Source organism: Camelus dromedarius, chromosome 12 (genome assembly GCF_036321535.1).
Source record: "Camelus dromedarius isolate mCamDro1 chromosome 12, mCamDro1.pat, whole genome shotgun sequence".
Taxonomy (NCBI): Eukaryota; Metazoa; Chordata; class Mammalia; order Artiodactyla; family Camelidae; genus Camelus; species Camelus dromedarius.
The window spans coordinates 11,427,091-11,452,203 of record NC_087447.1 but is presented as its reverse complement, the minus strand read 5'-3'; the positions used below and the strand labels follow the sequence as shown (position 1 = coordinate 11,452,203).

Here is a 25,113-nt window from a genome sequence, read left to right as displayed (position 1 = left end):
CTTATTGTTGGATTTTATTTTATTTTTAAACATTTTTTATTGAGTTATAGTCATTTTACAATGTCGTGTCAAATTCCAGTGTAGAGCACAATTTTTCAGTTATACATGAACATGCATATATTCATTGTCACATTTTCTTCTCTGTGAGCTACCATAAGATCTTGAATATATTTCCCTGTGCTATACAGTATAATCTTGTTTATTTATTCTACATTTTGAAACCCCAGGATTTTAAGAGCTTTTTTTATACTTTCAATAACAGCCCGTTAGCAGATGTGTCTTTTGCAAACATTTTCTCCACGTTTGTGGCTTATCTTCTCATTCTCTTGACAGCGTCTTCCATAAAGCAGAAGTTTCAAATTTTAGTAAAATCTAGCTTATCAGTTATTTCTTCCATGGATCATACCTTTGGTGTTGCATTTAAAAGTTATCCTATTTTATCTCCTAAGTGTTATGTAATTTTGAATTTTACATTAAAGTCTCTGATCTATTTCAAGTTACGTTTTGTATAGGAGATGAAGTCCAAATTCTTTTTTTTTTTTTTGCATGTGTATGTCCAGTTATAAGCATTATTTATTGAAAAGATTATCTTTACTCCATTGTATTGCCTATGCTCCTTGTCATAGGTCAGTTGAATATATTTATGAAGGCTTATTTCTGAGCTCTCTGTTCTGTTGGTCTTTATTGGACTATTCTTTGTCAATATTGCACTGTTTTAACTATTGTAATTTTATAATAAGTCTTTAAGTTGAGTAGTGTCAGGCCTCCAACTTTGTTCTCATTCATCATTATCTTGGCTGTTCTGGGTCTTTTACCACTGTGTATAAACTTTGGAATAAATTTGCTGATATCCACAAAATAACTTGCTGGGATTTTGTTGGAGATTAAAATAAATCTATAGATAATGCCAAGAAGAACTGACCTCTTGACAATATTGAGTCTTCCTATCTGTGAGCATGGAATATTTCTCCATTTGTTTAGTTCTTCCTTGGTTTCATTCATCAGCATCAGAGTTTTGTAGTCTTCTTCATAGTTCTTACACATATCTTGTTAGGTTTATAACTAAGTGCAGTCTGCCCTCTGTATCTGTGGATTCCCCATCTGTGGATTCAACCAACTGCAGATGGAAAATATTTGGAAAAGAATTTCAGAAAGTTCCAAAAAGCAAAACTTGAATTTACTGCACATCAGCATATATCTACATAGCATTTGAAGTATATTTACAACAATTCACATAGCATTTATATTGTGTTAGATATTATAAGTATCTAGAGATGATTTAAATTATATGGGTGCATAGGTTACAGGCAAATACTATGCCACTTTATATAAGGACTTGAGCGTCCACAAGCTTTATCTGTGGGGAAGTCCTACAACCAATCCCCCAGAGATGCTGAGGGATGATTGCATTTCGTTTTGGGGGTGCTAATATAAAAGCCTTTGTGTTTTAATTTCAAATTCCACTTGTCAATTTCCAGATTATATAAAAGCAATAGAATTTTGTATATTAACCTTGCATCCCACTACCTTGCTATAATCACTTATTAGGTCCAGAAGTTTTTTGTTTTTTGTCTATGCTTTCAGATTTCCTACATAGGCAATTATGTCATATGTGAATAAAGACAGTTTCTGTTTCTTTCTTTCCAATTTGTCTCAATTTTATATCCCTTTCTTATTGTATGAGCTAGGACTTACAATATTGAAAGGAGTGGGGAAAGAGGACATCACTGCCTTGTTCCTGATCTTAGTGGAATATCTTCTAGTTTCTCATCATCAAGTGTGAAGTACAAAGCACAAAGCTGGTTTTTTGTAGATGTTCTTTATCACATGGAGAGTGTTGACATTTATTCTTACTTTATTGAGAATTTTTACCATGAATCAGTGTTGGATTTGTCAAATAACTTTTCTGCATTTATTGATGATTGTGCAATTAGTCTTTTTTAGCCTGTTTATGCAATGGATGACATTAATTTTCAAATATTGGACCATCTCTGCATGTCTATGATAAATACCATGTGGCTATGCTGTATAATTCTTTTTATACATTGAGTTTAACTCTTAAATTTTTTGAGAATTTCTTTTGAGGATTTTTGCATCTGTGTTTAAGAGAGATACTGGTCTGTGGTTTTCTTTTGTTGCAATGTCTTTGGTTTCGATGTTAGGGTAATGCTGGCTTCATAGAACGAGTTAGGAAGTATTTCCTCTGATTCTATCCTCTGAAAGTGATTGCAGAGGATTGGTGTAATTTCTTCTTTACATGCTTGGTAGAATTCACCTGTAAACTCACCTGGGGCTTTCTGTTTTGAAAGGTTATTAATTGCTGATTCAATTTCTTTAATAGATAAAGGGCTATTAATTACAACAGATTGTCTGTTTTTTCCTGTATGATTTTGGCAAACTGTGACTTTCAGGGAACTGGTCAATTTCATCTAAATTATCAAAACTGTGAGCACAGAGTTGTGCCTAGTGTTCCTTTATTATACTTTCAATGTCCATAGACTCTGAAATGATGTCCCTTCTTTCCTACCTGGTGTTAGTAATTTGTGTACGCTTTCTTTTTTCAGTTTTTCCTGGTTAAAGGCTTACTGGTTTTATCGATTTTTTCTAAGAACCAGCTTTTAGTTTCATTGATTTTCCTTTTTTTTTTTCCCATTGGTTTTCACTCTTGATTTTCTGTTTTCAGTTTCATTGATTTATGTTCTAGTGCTTATTAATTTTCTTCTGTTTATTTTGGATTTAATTTGTTCTTCTTGTTCTAGTTTCCTAAGGTAAACTTAGATTTTGCATTTTAGGCCTTTCCCAATATATACATTCAATGCTATAAATTTCTTTCTAAACACTGTTTTCTCTGAATCCCCCAAGACTTGATAAGCAGTGTTTTCATTCTATTAGCTCAAAATATTTAAAAATTTCTCTTGATATTTTTTCTTCGCCTATTTTTATTTAAAATTATATTCTTTAATATCCACATACTTTATTAGTATTTATTTTATTTCCAAGATTTCTTATTCATGTCCTTTTCATATTGTGTGCTGCTGAATGATAACCCCTTATTTTTCTTTTATTTCCAGCTTTTAAATTATATTAGAACCCATGCAGAATGATCTTAAGTCCATAATCTTAACTTTCCTTTCAAAAAATTGCTGTTCAAGTTAACCAACGTTTCTGTGTGTCACTTTCCTCATCTGCACAATTGGGATAATAACATTTTTCTCATTTAAGTTAGATGGGTGGAATAAATTACGTCATGTTGAATACTTAGTTTAATGTCTGTTTTACAGCAAGTGCTCACCAATATTTATACTAGTAATACTGCTATTAAAGTACTATTAAAACTCCTGGTGGTACTATGATAGCTGACAGTGGTACTTACTGTATTGATAAAAGTATGAAGTAATAAAAAAAAATGCTATAATACAAAATATCATATTGTAATGCTAACAATTAAAATATAAGGCACAATCAAAAACTAAAGATTGAATGAGGGAATGAGAGAGAGGAAGAGAGGATGGAAACTTAAGAGAAGAATTAGAAGGAAAAATTTTCAGATTATAAATACAGCATTATCATTGAGAAGGAGATACTCAGACCATTTACCCAAGTATGTTGCATGGACTTGTTTAGTAGTTTTCCTAGGTCATATAGATAAGTGTACTGGTTAACAATTTAAGGAATGTGGCCTTGAGTACATTATTGCCACTCCTTGGATCTCAGTTTCATGCACTGTTAAAAATCCAGTTCGTATAATTACCAGGTTACTTACTTCACAAAGCTATAAAGATTAATTTTAACCCTATGGAGAAACCTTCTAACACAATATCTGATACAAGAAAAAATTCATCATTATTTCCTCTCATGGTCTTCTCATTCTTCCCTAGCTGTCTCTGCACATATGCCAAAGTTTAGAACAATTGATCACTTTATAATAAAAATGTATATGTGTTCACAATTTAAAAAATAATGCTTGCCTTCTTCTAACTCTTAAGGCATAGTCTGATCACTTTGATTTAATTCCCTCACATCAACAATGTGTATTGAATCCCAACTGTGCACCAGGAGATATGTTTGTTACTATTATTACAAAGAAATAAAATGATCTTTACTTATTATGTGGGCAGAGACAGCAGGAACTACAAATCAACATTCAAATAGTGATAAATGCCATAATCAAATATAGATGAAGCATCATTAAATCACTTTGAAAGTTTCCAGAATGTGCCAGAACAGCCTGGGGGCCATGAAGTTTCTTCCTTCTGTGAGTTACCATATTGGGCCCAAACACATAAACATGTGTATCTGATTACACCCACTTTTGAAGATAGTTAATTTCTATATTTCTCTGATATACAAAAAGTGGCTAATGCATTACCCCAAATCTATTATTTATACTCCTATATATAAAGGGACACAAAAGTCTTTTTGATCAAGGAATTCAGAGGCATAGGGATATGGTTAATACTGTACTACAAACACATGATCAATTCCAGTCCTAGTTCTGTTGATAACCTGCTGTGTATAGACCTGCCATGGCCTGATATTCTTGATTCACAACATAAAAAACCCTCTCCCCCTAACTCAGGTTTTTATCTTGCTTTCATATGGCAGTGAATATGAAAGTTCTTTGAAAAAGCACAAAATATACTAATATTTTAAAATCAGGCAATCTGAGCCATTACTTTCTGCTGTCTTCCCCATCTTTTCTTGGTTATTGCTCCAGATTTTCCATCTGGTGACTTTTTATAATTCCTCTCTCTCTCTCGATTCTCTATAATGTCCACTTTTTTTTTTTTTTTTTTTTGAGACGTCATTCTTCTGGTTTCCTTTAGTTCTTTGTCTAAGATTTCATTTAGCTCTGTGAGTATATGTAAAATATTTGTCTTAAAAGGGCTGAAAAATATAGAATACATAGGAATTAAATCTTAAAAAAATGAGTTTAAAAATAGACATATTCATGAATTGGGAGACTTAAAGTTGACTACATTTCAGACCTCATGCAGTCACAGTTGAAACCCAAGTAAGGCTTTTTAGGGTGAATCTTGACGTGGTTACTGTAAGTTTATATGAAATTACAAAACTGATGAGTAGACAAAGTAATTATGGAAAAGAAGAACAAAGTAGGAACATGAAAATTATCTCACTTCATGGCTCACTATAACATATAATATTCAAGACATATGGCGTTAGGGGAAAGATCTGTTCCATGAATCAGTGGAGCAGATTCTAGCATCCAGAAGTGACCCACAGATATATAATCAACTGGTTTTTGTGAAAGATGGAAAGGAATGTGAACAGAGAAAATATATTCTTTTCAACAAATTTTGCTGCAATGGTTGTCAGTCCTTATGCAAAACAAAACAAAACAAGAACAAAATGCTAAATATAAACTGAAATCATATGCTTCTTCATAATGTCCCCCATTTCCCTTTATGCAAATGTCTTAAAAAGTTTTATTAAGGTTCAGAATTGCCAAACTGAAAGCAACCAGATGCCCTTCCTAGAGTGAATGATTAAACAATGTAGTATATCATTATATTGGAAGATTTATTGGTGATAAAATAGGATATTCTTGGTTCATGCAACAATATGAATGTGTCTAAAGTGGGTTTTATAATGAAAGAACCAAGATCTAAAGGTTCTATATTGTATGATTCCTTTCATATAACACAGGTATGGAAAAAAGCTCAGTGATTTCCAAGAGTTGAGGTGGGAGTGAGGACTGGTTTTCTATAAAAGAGATAATACAACTATTCTTCATGGTATTGAGCTGGTGAACAAATAACTATACATTTGCTAAAACCCACAGAACTATACATAGCAAAGAGTGAAGTTTAATATATCCAAATCAAAAAGAATCAGCCAGGAGCACTGGAGAATCTCAGGAGTGAACACAGACTCTTAAAAACAAATTAATTGTACTGCAAATGAGTTAACCTCACTCAGGGGAGATAGGGAAAAAATAAGCTGACGTAGTAATGTTGGAAAATTGTGTATTGACAGGGAACTGCAAGGCTACAAAAGTACTACACTTTAGTTGCTAAAGTTGTTTCTCATGAGCGTGTAGATTAACAATGTTCAAACTGCTTTACTTGTAAACTGCAACCACACAAATACATTAACTAATGGAAATTGTTGAGACCCAAGTTTCACACTGTCAGAGGTGGAAGTTACAGATAAGAAAGGGGAAACATAGGGTTGAAACAGATTAAAGTCAAGGACATCAGTAGGCACTCATGTTTAACTTAAAATAGGTATGATGGATAGTTAGAGAAATAAGAATAATTTTGCATATATATACAGACTACATAGATATATACTTCCTACCTCTATAGACAAGAGGGTCTAAAAGTGAAACTCCAATACTAGCAAGCACATTCAGCCTCCAAATCTGGGATTTTGAATACATTCTCTTCCTCCATTTTTCTTATATACTGGCTATATTATCCTTTGAAAATTGTAATATGAGCATGTTGGTTCTATAAAATGATTCAGTCAAGATAGAAATATTAATTCAAGATGCTTTATTTATCTCTTGGTAAAATGTGCTCCCCTAAAGCAATATTTTCATTAATAGTATATCATTTTATTCTCAAATTAGGACTCTTAGAATAGCATTCAACTAAAGAAATAAAAAATATTAGACATAAATTTATATTCTAATGCATGAATTAAGTATCTTAATTATTATTGTTAAAACATAACAACACTCCATTTAATTATGTCAAATCGCTCATTTCAATGTAGGTATCCTCATGGGCACATGCACTTTTTACGTGGTCTCATTTGTGCCCTTATTTAATGTGTATTTGCAATGATGTGGGAGAAAAAAAGCATGCAAAATAAGTGAATAAACCAATATCCTTAAGAAGGTTTTAGATTGGCAGGTGCTAAGACGCCTGAGCCATTCCTGTTCAGGTACTGTGTTTCTGGACATAGTGTTTCCTTTTTTCAGAACAAGAGACTTCTTATTCATAAGGATATCACTTCAGGAACTTAATTTTACTGTAGCCTTAATGAAACTAGATTACTGCACATTGTACAATGTTGAAATCATAATCCTAATAAAAACAATTTTGCCTCTAAAACAACCTTTATAAATGCTCTGTTGACTTCCTTGTTCCTCAAGCTATAAACCACAGGGTTTAACATGGGGATGATCATAGCATAGAACACGGACGCCATCTTGTCTGTGTCCATGGAATGGCTGGAGCTGGGCTGTGAGTACATGAAGATAATAGTTCCATAGAAGATGGAGACTGCAGTGAAGTGGGAAGCACAGGTGGATAAAGCCTTCTGATATCCTGCAGAGGAGTGCATCTTTAGGATGGTGATAAATATGAATATGTAGGATATCCAGATAACCAGAAGAGCAAATAAGATGTTGAAGCTTACTACATAAACAAGAACCAGCTCACTAACGTGTCTGTCTGAGCAAGAGAGAACCATGACTGCTGGAACATCGCAGAAAAAGTGATGGACCACGTTGGAACTACAGAAAGAGAGACTGAACGTATCTCCAACGTGGATGCAGGCATTCAGGAAACCACAGACATAGGAGCCTGTGGCCAGACAAGCACACACACCGGTTGTCATGGCGGTGGTGTAATGCAGGGGTTTACACACTGCTGTATAGCGGTCATAAGCCATTGAGGCCAAGAGGTAATTTTCTACAGTGGCAAAGGCTGCAAAAAAGAACATCTGAGCAGCACATGCATTGTAGGAGATGAGTTTGTCTCCTGAGATGAAACCAGCCATGACTGTGGGAGTGACAGCTGAGGAGTAACAAAAATCCACCAGAGATAAGTTACTGAGGAAAAAGTACATGGGAGTGTGGAGACGAGAGTCCAATGCAATCAACATAATAATCCCCAAATTCACAATGAGAGTGATGAGGTAGATGAGCATGAACATTATAAAGAGGGGAACCTGCAGTTCTGGGTCACTGGTTAGTCCCAGGAGAATGAACTCTGTCACTTCTGTACTGTTCCTCATCAATGCAGAGAGTCCCAGAATGCCCTGTGGCTAGGAGAAGACAGAATCAGTGATAAAGAAACTTAAACTGAAAAGTGTACATACAAAATGTCTTATTTCATTATAGTGATGACTGGTATTTCTAGATTCTCCAGATACAAATACTCTTGTCAACAAAACTTACTCTATTAATTGTGTAGAGACCTACATACTGTTAAATCTGAAGGATCTTCATGGGTCATCTCCCCAAGTTTTAAAGTGTATAAGTTTGTAAGCTGAGATGTGCACAATTACTTGATAAATGCTTGTCCAGAATGGATACATCTGCCAATTCACTTTTTCCAAGCCTCGTAAAAGCAAATACTTGCATGTTGTTCCTCTATCAGGAACCGCTGTAGACAGTACAGAATATATTCATTATTGCCTCTCAAGAACATCTTGAGTATAATTCCTTATTGTATTCATTTAAATGATAATGATAATGCATAAGAGGTTGAGTAATTTTTCATATTTAAACAAGTATTAAGTGACCAGCCATGCATTGGACCGAAGGCAATCTTTGAACACAAACTGAGTGGCTCCCAAGACAGTGGTCTTAATTATATTTAAATCAAATTGAATTTAACTCATTTTGCCATCACTTATTGTCTTCATTATTCCAAACGCAATGTTTGGGGTTTCACAGTGAAGTAACTGAGAGAAATGGGCACAGTGTACGTGACAGAATGAGTGGACCAGCAGGGGCTGTAAAACCAGCAGGGGTGATCTGAGCGGAAGACGTAGCATTGTGTGCAGAGCTGAGGCTCTGGGCTGAGGTAGCTATCAGCCCTACCATTTACTGCCTAGGAGTCATTCGTCCTAACCTAGCTCGCTTGCACCTCGTATTTCTACCAGCAAAATTAAGACAGTAGTGAGGCCTACTTTATAGTATTATTATGAAAATTAAATAAGAGAATACATTTAAAAACCAATAAGATGCTGGGTATTTAGCACAGTCTGATACATGATAGCTGTCACATTATGATGAGGATGGGATGATTGTCTGTATGTTGTTTTGGGAAAAATGGCTGGTGACCTTGAGGGCTTCAGAGCTGCATGAGCCTTGAAGTCTTACAGCCTTCCACTTCAATTTGTCTTTTTTCTCACACTAGGGCCACTGAGATAGTCGGTGCTCTGCAGTGTTTCCAAGTCTATCCTTTCTTTGCCCATACAGTTGGCTCCAGACATTCCATGTGAGCCATTCTTTTCCTTAATTTCTTCCTTGAAGTACATATTTTAGCCTGAAATAGTTCCTTGTTTAAAGAAAGGAACTATTTCATACTCATACTTTCTCCCATTACTGTCATCTCATGGCAGAATCACAGAGGTCAGGGATTGAAATTCCCTTATTGGTAGGCTGTCTTTATCCTGTGGATCTATTTTGGTGGAAGCACTTTGTTGTCAAACATTTTATTAGAATCTGTTTTTATTTCGGAGCAGTACTTTAAATATTTTCATTTGCACTTCAAGGGCATCAAGCCTTTGGAAGGGCATCTACCTTCCACCAACTACTAATATCTTCCTCCTAGGACTTTTGTAACTTCACTTTACAAGCCTATCCCATGAAGACACTCTATTTGCCAACCTGAGCACACACGACCACTTCAGCATCCACTACATTCTGTAACCAATAAGGGCTTTATATATCAATTTCGGCATGTAGGTGCATGTACATATGTGTGTATAAGATAAGTATTATTATAATTTCTACTTTAGCATTAAGGAAATTAAGGACTTAAGAAGTTATCTGATGCTCTAAAATTACACAGCTAGTACGAGAAAGAGTTAAGGTTTAAGAGTTCAATCCAGTTTTGACTGAATCAAAAGTCTGTGCTTTTAGCCATTCACTGTCAAGATGTAGGTGTGCCAATAACAATGAGCATGAGATTATGAAGAAAAGGTTAAAATGCAGCTTGGATTTTGTTAATTCATATTAGACACCTTTATAGTTTAAAGATTATTTTACTTTTTTGGGTTTATTTGTTAGTATTTATTTATTCATTTATTTACCTCCGATGAGAAGCCGACATTTAGTCAACAAGATGAAATTACCAATCAATCAGAGAATAAACTATGTTATTTTTCTATTCACATCTTTAGGAAAGCAGCGTGATGTTTCGTAACTTAGCAGCGAACTCCCTGTCGGTGGAAGTTTGGACGTGTATACCTTGGTCTCACTTCACTGTTTCAGAAAAACATTGAAAATATATATTTTTGCCCTCACGTAACTCAAAGTAAGTATAGCTGCCCCACTGCTTTTGCATGAATTATACGACTGACTGAAAAATGTGTATGTAATATAGATGCTTACCTGTCTTCTGGGAGAGAAGGAAGAGTCAATTCTGAACCGAGAGTCTGAGATCAGAATCTCAGCTGTAGAATAATACAGAAATGCTATCAGAGGAGCTCTTTTTCAGATAACGGTCATAGGATTGCAAAGTTTCTAAGGCGGGGTAAAATGGAGGAAGGAATATTAACACAGTTAATTCCTGAACCTACCACGCATTCTTTCTTTCTTCTTACCTCCTCCTGATTGGAAGCATTAACATAATAAGATTACCTGTGTCACAGAATTGTGTCCATAAATAACAAATCTCAATAAGAGGTTATCATCTAAAAGTCAATCAATTTCATTTTTATCTTCAGGTGTTGTCCCCAACTATGGTTACAGGCTCATAGCAAATCCGGGGATAAGACTTCTGTGTACTAACTAATATTAGTATTCAGATGAATAATCAATCAGTCACCAAGTGGGTTCAGCGTGCAGACTGGTCCCTCTGAAGTGATGTCACATTGAGTGGTACTGGGGTTTCCAAGGCTAACTCCTGGGGACATGGAGGGAAGTACAGAGACGTGAAGCTCTCCAAGGAATTTCCCTTGTGAGAGCATCTACAATTCCTCATCCTACTTTCCCAGGAAAGAAGCAATTAAACTGCCTATGGGGACCATGCTGATTATCTTCATTGTACACACATGTTTTGATATTATTTGTTTTTTTCCTTGTTTTTTTTGTCAATTTATAATGAACATATACTTTACATACAGCAATATCCAAAATTTTAGTGTATAGTTCTAAGAATTTTGTTAAATTTATTGTCAAGCAACCCCTACCACCTGAATAAATTCATATAAACTTCTTTTGATAAACCCTTTCTTCTTCCCACCGCCCCTGGCAACCAACAAGCTGTTTTGTCCAAGTAATTTTGCCTTTGCAAGAATGTCCTTAACTGTAATCCTAGAATATGTACTGTTTGAGTCTGTCATCTATCGCTTAGCATTTGAGACCCATCCATATTGTTACTTGTGTCATAGTGGAATATTTTTTTATTGTGGAATAATATTCTATTATATAGACACTTCAGATTGTTCATCTTATTCTACAGTTGAGGAACAGTTGGGTTGGTTCTAGTGTCTGGTGACTACAAATAAAACTGATGTAAACATTTGCCTAAAGATTTTAGTGTGGACAGGTTTTCATGTCACTTGGGTAAACATCTAGGAGTTGGGTTGCTTGGTCATGTGGTAAGTATATATTTATTCAAGTAAGAAATTGCCAAAATATTTTCTGAAGTGTTTACCATTTGATTTCCCACCAGTAATACATTCAATTGTTTTACATCTTTACCAGCATTTGGTATTTTAAAGTTTAAAATTTTTAATTTAATTTTCATGTCTATTTTTTCAAAGTTATTACAATGTTATTGACCACATTCATTATGCTGTATATTACATCTTCATGGCTTATGTATTTTACAACTGGAGGTTTGTACCTGTAATTTCCTTCACCTCTTTTGCCACCCCACAATTCCCCTATCCTTCTGATACCACCAGTTTCTTCTGTGTATCTATGAGGTTGGTTTCATTTTGTTCTGTTTGTTTTTTAAATTCCACATATAAGTGAGATCATACAGTATTTGTCTTTCTCTGTTTGACTGAAATCACTTGGCATAATACCATCTAGATACATCCACATTACTATGGATGACACATTTTCATTTTTTGTGGCTGAGTAATATTCCATCATGTGTATGCATGTTTGTTTATTATTTGTTTATTTATTCATTTATTTATATAATACATCTTCTTTGTCCATTTACTCACTGGTAAATACTTAGGTTGCCTCCATATCTTGGCTGTTGTAAAAAATGCTGCATGTAAACCCAGGTGTGTATGTATCTTTTTGAATTAGTGTTTTTTGTTTTATTTGAGTAAATACCCAGAAGTGAAATTGTTAGATCACATAGCAGTTTTACTTTTACTTATTTGAGGAAACTCCATACTTTTTCCCATAATGGCTACACCCATTTACAGTCCCAACAATCCACTATGGTTCCCTTTTCCCCATATCCTTTCCAGCACTTGTTATTTGTTACCTTTTTGATAATAGCCATTCTGACAGGTGTGAGGCGATATCTCATTGTGGTTTTGATTTGTATTTCCCTGATAATTACTCATGTTGAGCACTTTTCCATGTGTCTGATTTCCATCCATATGTCTTTTTTGGAAAAATGTCTATTGAAGTTGTCTGCCCATTTTTAATCAGGTTGTTAGTTTTTTGGTATTCAGTTGTATGAGTTCTTTTTATTTTGAATATTAATGCCTTCTAGGATATATTGTTTTCAAATATCTTCTCCCATTCAGTAAGCTGCTTTTTTGTTAACTATTTCCTTCAGTATGCAAAGGCCTTTTAGTTTGATGTAGTCCCATTTGTTTATTTCTGCTTCTGTTTCACTTGCCTAAGAAGACAGCTTCAAAAAATACTGCTTGTTTGATGTCTCACTTGTCACTTTATGGAACATAATTTTGAAGTAAAAATAACGAAATGCTTGAGATGATCTGCTTGATTATGTGACCCAGGAAATCATCGTGTCTGAGTGGGGTGTGCAAGCACTGAGTGAGTGCAGATAAGTATGTAAGCAAAGCAGAAAAGCACCTATGTTTCTGAAAATGTTATAAAAGTATATCTAGAAAGTTTACACAATGGATGATACCTAATAATAAATGGTTCAAAGAGTCAACATATTAATGCCTTCATAGTCAAGCTTAGTTATTTTTTATTCATTCATTTAAGAAATATTTATCATGAAACTACTATGAAACAGACACTCATTCAGATACTGAGAATCATGCTGTAAAGAGAGCAGATAATGCCACTGCTCTCTCGCAGTTTAAGTTCTAGTTGTAGGTGATGGATCATAAAGAACTGAAGAAATAAACATACAACAGGTGAGGGTTGACAAGGACCACAAAGAACATTGCAGGCTGAGAGGACAGCGTGCCCAGTGAGTGGAGAGAGATTATTTTATAAACGTAGTCAGGGAAGGACTCCATGATAGGGTAACACTTAGGCAGATCTGAATGGAGTGAGGGAAACACCAGTCAGGGAAAAGCAAGTAGGAAGGCTCTGAGATGGGAGCAGACGTAGAATTGTGAACAAGTAGCAAGGGGATCAGATTGAATGACAGGGGGTAAAAGACTGGAAGAGAGACAAAACGTGACCCTACTAAAGTATGAATAGATGAGTAGCATTAACCGTTTTAAAGCATTTGCAGAGAGAAAAATATATGTCATTGGTTTTTCTGTCAATTTTTTTCAACAGTGTAAAAGTTGGTAGTAATATAATACTGAAAAATGTATTTTTCTGCATTTTTCTTGTACTTTGATTATTTTATCATTTTAAATCTTGTACAATGAACATGTTGATTCTATAAAATTACATAGTCAAGACCAAAATATTATTTACATAATATGCTCTATTTCTGTATCTCTCTATTTTGTGCCCACAAAAAGCAGTTCCTTCAAAATAAGACCTTTAAAATAGTATTCAACTAACTAACTAAATAATGTTAGACAATAAATTATGTTCTAATATCTAAATTAAATACTTGAATATTTATATTAAAAATCAGCAACATTTCATTTAATTTTAGTAAATTTCCACCTCCAGTATGTCTGAATTCAGAGGGGGACCTCCTTGGACTTCTGTTCATGAGCCCATGTGTGCCTCTGTTTTACATGTACCTTTGCATTGGCATGTGGTAGAAAAAATTAATTCAGAATGATGAGTGAATATATCAGTATCCTTAAGAAGAGTTTTGACAAGCAGACCCCAAGACATTTTAAACATTCTTAGCCATGGCACACTTGTTATCATCATAATAGTGTAATGTCGTGGTTTACACATTGCTGCATAATGGTCATAGGCCACTGAGGCCAAGAGGAAATTTTCCACTGTGGCAAAGGCTACCGAAAAATAAGTACATAAGTAAATAAATAAATAGATAGATAAATAAATAAATAAATAAATAAACAGCCACATGTATTGTATGAGAAGACCTTACCTGATCTAAGGAACTCAGAGATGATCTTGGGAGTGACAGCTGAAAAGTAACAAAAATCCACCAGAGACAGATTACCGAGGAAAAAGTACATGGGAGACTAGAGATGAGAATTCAACAGAATCAACACAATAATCCCCCAATTTCACAATCAAGGTGATGAGACAGATGACGATGAACATTATAAAGAGTGGAATCCGCGGTTGTGGCTCACTGCTAAGTCCTAGCAGGATGAACTCAGTCAGTTCTGTACTATTCTCCATGAGTCTTATTTGGTAATCGTGAGATTTGCTACAGCAATGAAAAATAAAGGAACAGAGTAATTTAAAAAAGAGACTGACATAAAATCAAAAGTATAAATATATATGTATTTTTGCAATGTAGCAATAGTTTGTACTTTGAGTCTCCAGGTAAACATGGCTTCACAACAAAATTTAGAGCCTTAGTTATGAAGACAGCCAAACCTGAATATGCAAGATCTTTATAGACCATCATTCCAATTTTTAAATTTTATATATTTCTAAACTGAGATGTAGAAAATAAACAAGTTGTCCAAGAGGGCGTGTCTGAAATGACTGCATCGGCCAATTCACTTTTCTGAGCCTTGTGAAAGCTTATACTTTCATTGAGCTCACTTGCCTAAATTCTCTATATACTTTACGTATATATTCATTGATTCCTCTCACAATACTATGAGGTTGATCAGTTGTTATATTCACATAAATTATGAGGCAGAGGAAAAGACACACATTCATTACACAAATAATAATTGGCAAGCCATGCTTTGGAATTAAGTCAACCTTTGGCGCAATGTAGAATGACTCCTAAATGCATGGTTTTAATTGAATTTAAATAAAATTGAATTGAACACAGTTTACAATTTCTCATTGTCTCTATTGGTCTAAACTCAGTGCATTGGGTCTCGCAGTGAAATAACTGAGAGATAAGTGCACGGTGAACGTGGTGGGGTAACCAGCCCAGCAGGGGCAAACCCAAGCAGCAGATGCAGTTCTGAAGAGGAGGCAAAGCACTTGTACAGAGCTCTGGGTCTTGGCACTGGGTTCTGGGAAGAGGTGCATAGCAACCCTATCCTTTACTACTTAGGAGCCATTAGTCCTAACCTCACTCCCCCAAATCTCATTTTTCTATCTGCAAAATGAAGACAGTAACAACACCTACTTTAAGGTATCATTGTGAGGATTACATAAGGTAATATGTGAATACAAATGAATAAAATGCTGGTGTTCAGTGCACCTGAATGAGTGTTAGCTATACAAGTATTTGGATGAAATGATGGTTTTTATGTTTATTTGGGAAAATGGGCGGTGATATACAGAACTTCAAGTGTGGATTAGTTTTGAGGTCTTAAAGTCTGTCTCTTTATTTTGTCTTTTCTACACACTAGGGTCACTGAGATTTTATGCACGCTGACCCCATATGACTGGCTGATCCTACAATTCCATATGAGCTATGTTTTGGCTGTCTATCTTCCTTGCAGTCTATATTTTAGTTTACGTGAGTTTTCCTTTCTTGAAATCATTCTATCTTTCATTAGTGTCATCTAACAGCTGAATCATAGAGATCAAAAATTAAAAGTTTCCATTTTGGGGACTAATTTTAGCTTGAAGAATGTTTTGGTGGCATGCTCCATGGTGTAAAATACTTCATTTGAATCTGTTCTTTTGTAGAGACAGTGTTTTCAGTCCTCTCATTTAAGTTTGAAGACTTTGAAAGGATCGCTTTCCTCTGCCACCGTTTTTTACCATACCTCCTAAACCATTTGCAACTGTATTTTACATGCCCAGCGCATAAAGGCATTACATTTGCCTATGTTTACATACATGACACGATCACTTTTAGCATACACTACATTCTACAGTCATTTATAAGGGCTTTATAAATATATTTGTCGGTGTGAGTATAAGGGAGCTTGCATAATTTTATTATTTTACCATAAGAAATCGAGGGTTTGAAAAATTTGTATTGCTCTAAAGTTACAAAGCTACTATGAGGAAGAGTCAAAATTATGAAGTTACTATGAGGAAGAGTCACCACCCATTTTCCTAAATGTCAAATCCATTTTGACCTAATAAAAATCTGTACTTTTAGTCACATCACTGCCAACGTGCTTAAAAGCTGACAATAAGAAAATAACTCGATTATAAAGCGGGCCAAAGACTTTGGCAGACATCCCACCAAAGAAGAGATACAGATGGCAAATAAGCATTTTTAAAAATGTTCCACATCATATGCCATCAGGAAAATGCAAATTAAGACAGCAGTATATACTACTACACATCTATTAACATGGCGAAAATCCAGAACACTGACAATACCAAATACCGGTGAGGATGTGGAGCAACAGGAATTTTCATTCACTGCTGGTCAGAATGCAAAATGGGGGAGTCCCTTTGGAAGAGTTCGAAGATTTCTTAAAAAAACTAATCATAGCCTTATCATAACGCTCCAGCAATCACCCATATTGGTATTAACCCAAATGAGTTGAAAACTTATGTCCACGCAAAACCCCGAACATGAATGTTTACCAGATTTTTGTTTATAATTATTGAAACTGGTAGCAACTGTGATGTCTTTCATTACGTTAATGGATAAACAAATGGTGGCACAATTTTCAGCACTGAAAAGGAAAGAGCTCTCAAGCCATGAAAAGACATGGAGGAACTTTAAATGAATATTAGTACATGAAAGAAGCCAATCTGAAAAGGCTACATACTATACGATTCCAACTATATGACATTCTGGTAAAGGCAAAACTATGAAAATGCGAAAAGATCAGTAGTAGCCAGGGGGTTTTGGGAGAGAGACATGATGAGGTGGAACACAGAGGATTTTTAGGGCAGTGGAAATATTCCGTATGATACTATAGTGATGTATTGAATTTATTATACATCATCCCAACCCTTATGATGCACAACACCAAGAGACAACCTTAAGGTAAACTATGGATTTTTGGTGATTATTTTATCTTTCTAAAAATTGTAATGTGAACATGTCAATTCTACAAAGTGACTCAGTCAAGACATACTAACTCATCTAAGACGTGATTATTTATGTATCTCAAAATAAAATATGTCAAAGAGTACATAATTCCACTTAAAATACATGATTTTTCTCCTATTCAGAATCTTAGAACAGTTATTCAACAAAAGAACTAATCTGAGATGTAACTTTATATTTAATACCTAGAATAGCTACTTAAATTTTTTTATTAGAAAGTAGACACACTTCATTTATCTCTGGCACAGTTCCCTCTCCAGTGTGTGTGTGTGACACATACCTGTGCCTTTATTCATGGGCTTGTTTGTGCCCTTGTTTAACAGGTACATTTGTTTTGCTATGTGGTAGAGAAAATGTAAGTGGAACAGGTGGATATATCAAATATCATTAAAAAGGTTTGACAAGCAGGTCCAAAATTTCTCATGATTCCCCTTAGCCATCCTCTTCAGGTATTATAATTCTAAAGAGGTTTTCTTTTTTACTAGATGACAGTCTTTGGAAAAGCTAAGGATGTCACACTGGGGATTTGAGTGCAGTGTGATGCTTAAAAAGTATCTCATTGCATGGGGAAATTCTGAGAGGAATTGAACAAGGTTATTGTGCACACTACAAAGTTAAAGTCCCAATCCTATAGAAAAATTTGCCTTCTCAACCACCTTCTTGAATGCATTCCTTACGTCCTTATTCCTCAGGCTGTAGACCATAGGATTCAGCATGGGGATGACCATGGTGTAGAACACAGATGCCACCTTGTCTGTGTCCATGGAATGGCTGGAGCTGGGCTGTAAGTACATGAAGATGACTGTCCCATAGAAGATGGAGACGGCAGTGAGGTGGGAAGCACAGGTGGACAAAGCCTTTTGGTGTCCCTGAGATGACTGCATCTTCAAGGTGGTTATAAATATGAACAGGTAGGAAATCAATATAGTCAGAAGAGCAAAAAAGATGTTCAAGCTCGAAGTAAAAACAAGAGCCACCTCACTAATGTGTTTATCAGAGCAAGAGAGAGTCAGAACAGCTGGAATATCACAGAAAAAGTGATGGACCACGTTGGACCTACAGAAAGAGAGACTGAATGTATCTCCAATGTGGATGGAGGCATTCAGGAAACCACAGATATAGGAGCCTATGGCCAGACGTGCACACACACTTTTCTTCATGGTGGTGCTGTAATGCAGGGGTTTACACACTGCTGCATAACGATCATAAGCCATTGAGGCCAAGAGGTAATTTTCCACAGTAGCAAAGGCTGCAAAAAAGAACATTTGAGCAGCACATGCATTGTAAGAGATGATCTTGTCACCCATAAGTAAGCCAGCCGTGACTTTGGGAGTGACAGCTGAGGAGTAGCCAAAGTCCACCAGAGACAGGTGACTGAGGAAAAAGTACATGGGAGTGTGGAGACGAGAGTCCAAGAGAGTCAGTATGATCATTCCCAGGTTTCCAGCCAGAGTGATGAGGTAAATAAGAGTGAACACGACAAAGAGAGGAATCTGTAGTTCTGGGGTGTTGGTGAGTCCCAGGAGGATGAACTGTGTCACTTCTGTCCTGTTCTCCATCAATGCTACTTGGGAATCGTGAGATGTACTGTAGCAATGAGAAATAAAGGGGGAAAGTGACAAACAAAAAATAAATTGTAGTGAAATTGAAATGTATAAATACCATATGCATTATTTTATTAATAATGTGTACTTCAAAATTATCTTGATCTACTGCTTACAGTTTTACATATAAATTGATGTACATACAGTGGATAGTATTATTTTTATTTTCCCATTAAAGAAATTAAGGATTTAAGAAGTCATGTGATATTCTACAATTAGACTGTTTGAAGAAGTTTCAAGATTCAAAATTGATTAGGTCAATTTCAACCTAATCAAAATCTGTGTGCTTATCGCCACCTCACTGTCAGCACATTTAAAAGTGTCTATAACCAGAAAGACGAGATTATGGGGGGAAGGTTAAACTGCAGTTTGATCTTACTAATTCATTCGGTTCTGTGTGCAGTATAAGAATGATCACTTCACATGCATGCTTTTTCCTTAACCTCCAGTGGGAGACCAGCTGATGGTGAACAAGATGAAATTGCCACTTACACAATCAGAGCATCATTTATCTTATTTTTTAAACATTTCTCTTGGTTAAGGAAGCAGCAGGGTATTTCATAAGTATCACTAAACTTACCAATGGAAGTTTTGACATTTATACTCCAGCCTCAACTTACTATTTTATATAAAGAAGTTCAAAACATTTATTTCTATGCTCAAATAACTCATAATATATGTAGTTTCCCCAATGATTTTGCATGAATTACACTTTTTACTAATAGTATATATAGAATATAGTAGCTTACCTCAATCCTTGAAGAGAAAGAACAGTGAATCCTGAAGTGAGCGTGAAGTGAGAAATTCAGCCATGAAACAATGCATAAATAATGAGAGAGAAGCTATGTTTTAGGTAGTGGTTAAAAGGTTCCAAGTTCTCTAAAGCAGGGAAATATGGAAGGAAAAAACATTACCAAGGACCCAGGAACCTGGGTGCAAATTTCAAATCCATTATCAATTCTTACTGTGCTTTTGAAGGAGTTACTTACCTTTTCCTTACTTGTAGAATAAACATAATAAAATTACTTCTGCCACATAAGTTACAGAATTATGTCTGTGAACAAGAAATAAGAGGTCTGTTCTAGAAAATAATTCAGTAAGGAATTATCATTTTCAAGTTACTGAACCTAATTTTTATCTTGGGATGGTTTCCTTGGCTATGGTTGTAGACATATAGCAATTCCTCAGGTAGGAAGAAGGCCTTTGTGTAATGACAACTATTAACAATCAGATAAATATATGATGATCAAGGGGGCCAGCATGCAGTCAGGTGCTTCTAAGATGATGCCATGTGGAGTGTTGTTGGTATTTCAGAGGCTAATGCAAGGGAAGCAGGAGTGAATTATAGAGACAAGAAGCTCCCAGAGGATCTCCCCGCCTCCCATGAGAGCATCTCCAGCTCCTCATCCCTCCTTCCCAGGGAAGAAGCAATTAAACTGCCATGGGGACCTGGTAGCATATATGAATGTACATATTTTGGTATTGCTTCTTCTTTCATTTTTAGATTTTCTAAATACATAATTTGCAAACAGTAAAATCCACACTTCTGTGTATAGTTTGAAGAATTTGGTCAAATGTATATGGCTATGTAACTACTGTCACAATCAAGGTATAGAACACCCCCTTCACGTAAACAAAACCTGAGGTTCTTTGTGGTCCACTCCTCCTCCTACCCATTGCCCTGAAAACCATGTAAATATTTTGTGTATATAACTTTGCCTTTGCAGGAATATCCTTAACTAGAATTCTAGCACATTTGGTTTTTGAGTCCTGTTTCTTTTACTTTTACTTTTATAAAGCATTTGTGATCCATCAAAGTTGTTACCTTCACTATCAGTGGAATTTTTTTTCAGTCATATTCCATTTTATGGACATTATATTTCATTGAAGGACATTGGTTCGTTCTAGTGTTTGCTGATTCTGAACAAAACTGATCTAAACATATGTCTAAAGGGTTTTTTTTCCCTGTTAACATAGGTTTTGATTTCACTTGGGTAAAAACCTGTGAGAAGGATTGCTTAGCCACGAAGTAAATAAATGCATAATTGAAAAAAGAAACTGCCAAACGGTTTTCTGAATTTGTTCTACTATTTGGTTCTCACTGGCAATGCATTCCAGTTGTTTCACATCTTTTCCAGGACTTGGCATTTTAATATATTTAAAAAATTTTAAAATCTCATTTCTTTTCTTGCTCTCACAAAGATGTCCCTCCCCCGCCCCCCAATCTCAGAAAAATCAATTAAAAAAAAACCCCTATTTGCCTTTACTATCACAGTTCTTGTCTAGGAATGTTTTTCTCCAGCAAAAGAAATAGATCCATTCTTTGTCTTTACATTTGCCTCTTAACACACACTCCCAAAGAGACATCACACTTTGCTCGGTGTAGCAAGTTTAGTGGTTAAAAATTTGTTCTGTTCCCTGAAAGGCTTAGTCCCCAATTCAAGTAAGTTATTTAACACATTTAATCATCAGCTTTTCAACTGTGTGGAGGGAGACAATATCATGTAATCCTCATGGAATTGTTAAGAAGATCATCAGATGATATATATATATATATATAAATGAGTACAATTTCCAGCACTTTCCAGGTGTTTCATAAGATTAAATATTACTGTTTTGTTACTCATCAAAAATTGATATGGCATGTTTTAAAAATATATTGGTGCTCAAACATTCCATCTGCTTCCCACACATCTGACTACCTATTGCAGCTCAGCAGAGACATTCATTAGTTCTAGACAATGGGCTTTGGGAAGAATTGATGTGTGTTACTTCTTGGTAGGCTGAAGCCCCTGTACAACACTTTAGCTGTCTCTTCCGCCATGGAGACTAAGGAGGGATGTTACTACTTGTCTTACAGAAATAAAAAAAAATTAACGCAATACTATTCACAAATATACAACTATAGGTAGTCCAGATGAAATCATGAACTCTTAAAAATGCCAATATTACAAATATTGGATCAAAATAAGAAAATAGAAAATCTGAGCAGTCATATAAAGAGATTTTTTTTCAACAACAACAAAAATAGGAAAAGATGGCTTCACTGGTGAATTCCAAAAGTATTTAAATAACTATAAATACCAGTTCTACTTAGACTCTTTCAAAAAAAATCGTATAGAACGACTCAGTCATTCTATGGGGGCAGCATTACTATTTTGCCAAAATGAGTCAACAACATCACCAGAAAACAACAACAACAACTGTGAACCAATATCCTTCATGAATAGAGACGCAATACTATTCAGCAAAAATGTTAGCAAACCAAATCCACCAACATGTTAAAAAGATTATAAACCATGACTAAGTACTATTTATCCCAGGAATGCAAGAATGGTTCAATATATGAAGCTCAGTAAATGAAACAAACCACTTCAATTTAATGAGGGAAAAACAACCATCTCATTGATTTAGAAAAAGCATTTGACAGACTCTTACATGTCTTAATAATTAAAAAAGCTACCCATAAAAGTAGAATTGAACTTCCTCAACCTGATGAAGTACATTTATGAAAAACGCATGGCTAACATAATATTCAAAAGTGAAAAACTGAATTCCTCCTGCCTAGAATCAGGGACAAGTAGCCTTTTTTGTGTTCCAAGATGGCTACATAGGAAGATCCTGACCTCACTTTCTCTCATGTGCACACTGAATCTATAGCTACACATACTACAATTCCCTCCGAAAAAGATCTGAGAACAGATGAACACCTCTACGTCAAATGACAAAAGGGTCACATTGAGATGGGTATGAGAGCATGGGACATAAACCCCACCCCTGGCACAGCACGCCACAATTGGGAGGGAACACATAAATCTGGAGCTTCTCTTCAGAACAAATGATTTGCACCCCAAGTCTGGCAACCTCACTTGTAGACCTACACCTGAGAGATGAGACCCAAGAGCATCTGGCTTTGAAAACCAATGGGGCTCAAGTCCACGAGCTCCAAAGTGCTATAGCAAACTGAGAAACTGCTCTCAAAGGGCGCATGCACAGATTCACTTACCCTGGGGGCCAGGGTAGAAACAGCAGTTTGAAAAACTCCCAGGCTCTATGTGGTGGAGATTCGTTTGCTAATCTTAAAGTGTACACCAGAGCAGCAGAGAGGCCCTTTGGACTCTCTCCAAGGACAGAGGTGCTGGCGGGTGCCATTTTCCTGCTCTCTCTCTGCCTTGTTTCTGATGACACATTTTATCTAGCACTACATAAATACAACATTTTAACAGAATCAGCAGTTATGTTAGCACTGATTTGTTTGTCTAAAACAGCATGCTCTCATAATAATTGAAAAAGAAACCCAGAGTATACAAGAAGAAAAAATAAAGGTGATTTCAAATTTGTGCACATATGACCACCAACTCTTCATATTGTGCTAAATAAATATAATGAGGAAAACAATAATGCTATATGTTGCTCTATCTTTAAATACTTTCAAATGGTTATTACAGCTTGTTCACTCATACTTTAGTTGAGATATATATATATTTAATCATTTCCCTAGTCATTCAGCCAGATGTATAAACTCTGATTTTCTTTCTGCTCTGTAACAACTCAAAACACACTTTTATTGCAGGACATTTTATGGTCTGCTTCCTCTACTTAGGATGCCCTCTCATTTCACTATGTGCCTGATTAAATGATACCATATCATAAATATCATCCTTTAGCACCTTCATAAAGCTCCTCCTTTTCATGTAACCCTGAGGAAGGCGAACAGGCTGGAGGCACCTGGCTTCTTGATGTCACACTACATTAGGAAGCTACGGTCAACCAAAAAGTGCGGAATTGGGACCAAAAGAGTCACACAGACCAGAGGAATAAGACAGAGAGCCCAGAATTCAACCCACATGGATGGGGTGAGTTACTGTTTGTCAAAGAGGCCAAGAGCACACCAATGAGGAGAGGACAGTCCCCTCCCTAAACAGTGCTGGGAAAACTGGACACTAAATACCACATAGGCTCTACACTGCACACAAAACTGACTAAAAGCCCAGGTTTCTACAGCAAGCCCCTTCCTGGGTCCTCTGAAGAAAGACTCCACCTCTCACTAGTCAGTCACACATTGTAAGCTTCTCCTGATTTTCCAAACTTCTCTTCACCTGTTCCTCACAGCAGAGCTGCCCCAAGTGGGTCCCACAAGGAAACTGGGCACAGCCCTGTGCTTTCCTGAAGTTGAAACCCCAGCGTGTCCTAAGGAGGCTGAGCTCCATTCAGACTAGATGCTGAGTTTCTCTCTTGCCAAAGCCCAAGCCCAGTCAGAACCTGAGGAGACAGAACTGTTCTCACCTGCACACAGGACCAGGTCACAGTGGAACTGACAGTCGTAATACCCTCCAAGTCTATCCACTTTGTTGCAAATGGCAAGATTCCATTCCTTTTATGACTGGTAATATTCTATTGTTTATGTATGTGTGTGTGTGTGCGTGTGTGTGTGTGTGTGTGTGTGTGTGTGTATACATATATATATCTATATCTATCTATCTATCTATATCTATCTATCTATATCTATCTATCTATCTATCTATCTATCTATCTATCTATCTATCTATCTATCTATCTATCTATATATATATCTTCCACATCTCACATAGTGGTCATTTTATCCTTTTAGTTGCTTAGACAACTAGGCTACTCTTTTCCTTATACCCACATGTGATAATCAGTCTATCATAGCATCTCAATAATTCTAATATATTAAAAATAATCTAGCTATCTTGGAAGAATATAATCCTGCCAATGATTTTGAAGAAACAGAAAATAAGCAATTAAACAAGTAGAATATAATTTCAGAGCTTTATTTAAATTCTTTGAAGAAGATAAGGTTGGGTAACTTATTACTTAGGAGAGCTATTTTAGGTGAAGTGGCCAAGAAAGGATTTTTTAAAGAAACGGTGCAGGAGCTAGGAGAAGAGTTACTACTGGAGAAAAAAGAAAAAGAAAAACAAGCTAGAGGCACAGTTTTGGTGACAAATGTAGTAGTTCAGATTCAGGTACCATGTATGGCAGACTACTGATTTTCCTCAGACTTTTTTTTTTTTTGGTAGTGTATTGGGATTTTAGCCAAGCACATTGCCACTCAGCTAGAGACTTCAAAGTTGACTTGCAGCTAGTTCTTGTGATCATATGACTGAATTCTTGCCAACAGA

At 35.7% G+C, this 25,113-nt stretch overlaps 2 protein-coding genes across 2 annotated transcripts; both read right to left on the bottom strand.

Moving 5' to 3' along the window:
* Nucleotides 1–7,047: 7,047 nt before the first annotated feature.
* On the bottom strand, nucleotides 7,048–7,989 carry LOC105094929 (olfactory receptor 5B3). The gene has a single exon (XM_010987043.2). It carries the CDS (start codon nucleotides 7,987–7,989, stop codon nucleotides 7,048–7,050), a length of 942 nt encoding a protein of 313 aa, XP_010985345.2.
* A 9,986-nt stretch (nucleotides 7,990–17,975) lies between these two features.
* Nucleotides 17,976–18,950, bottom strand: LOC105094977 (olfactory receptor 5B2). Its single transcript, XM_010987086.3, has one exon. It carries the CDS (start codon nucleotides 18,920–18,922, stop codon nucleotides 17,978–17,980), a length of 945 nt encoding a protein of 314 aa, XP_010985388.1. The 5' UTR covers nucleotides 18,923–18,950; the 3' UTR covers nucleotides 17,976–17,977.
* Nucleotides 18,951–25,113: the final 6,163 nt, after the last annotated feature.

What these genes read in the sequence shown, in the direction of transcription:
- LOC105094929 (XM_010987043.2), bottom strand. Translation starts at nt 7,989, where the DNA reads ATGAGGAACAGTACAGAAGTGACAGAGTTCATTCTCCTGGGACTAACC.
- LOC105094977 (XM_010987086.3), bottom strand. Translation starts at nt 18,922, where the DNA reads ATGGAGAACAGGACAGAAGTGACACAGTTCATCCTCCTGGGACTCACC.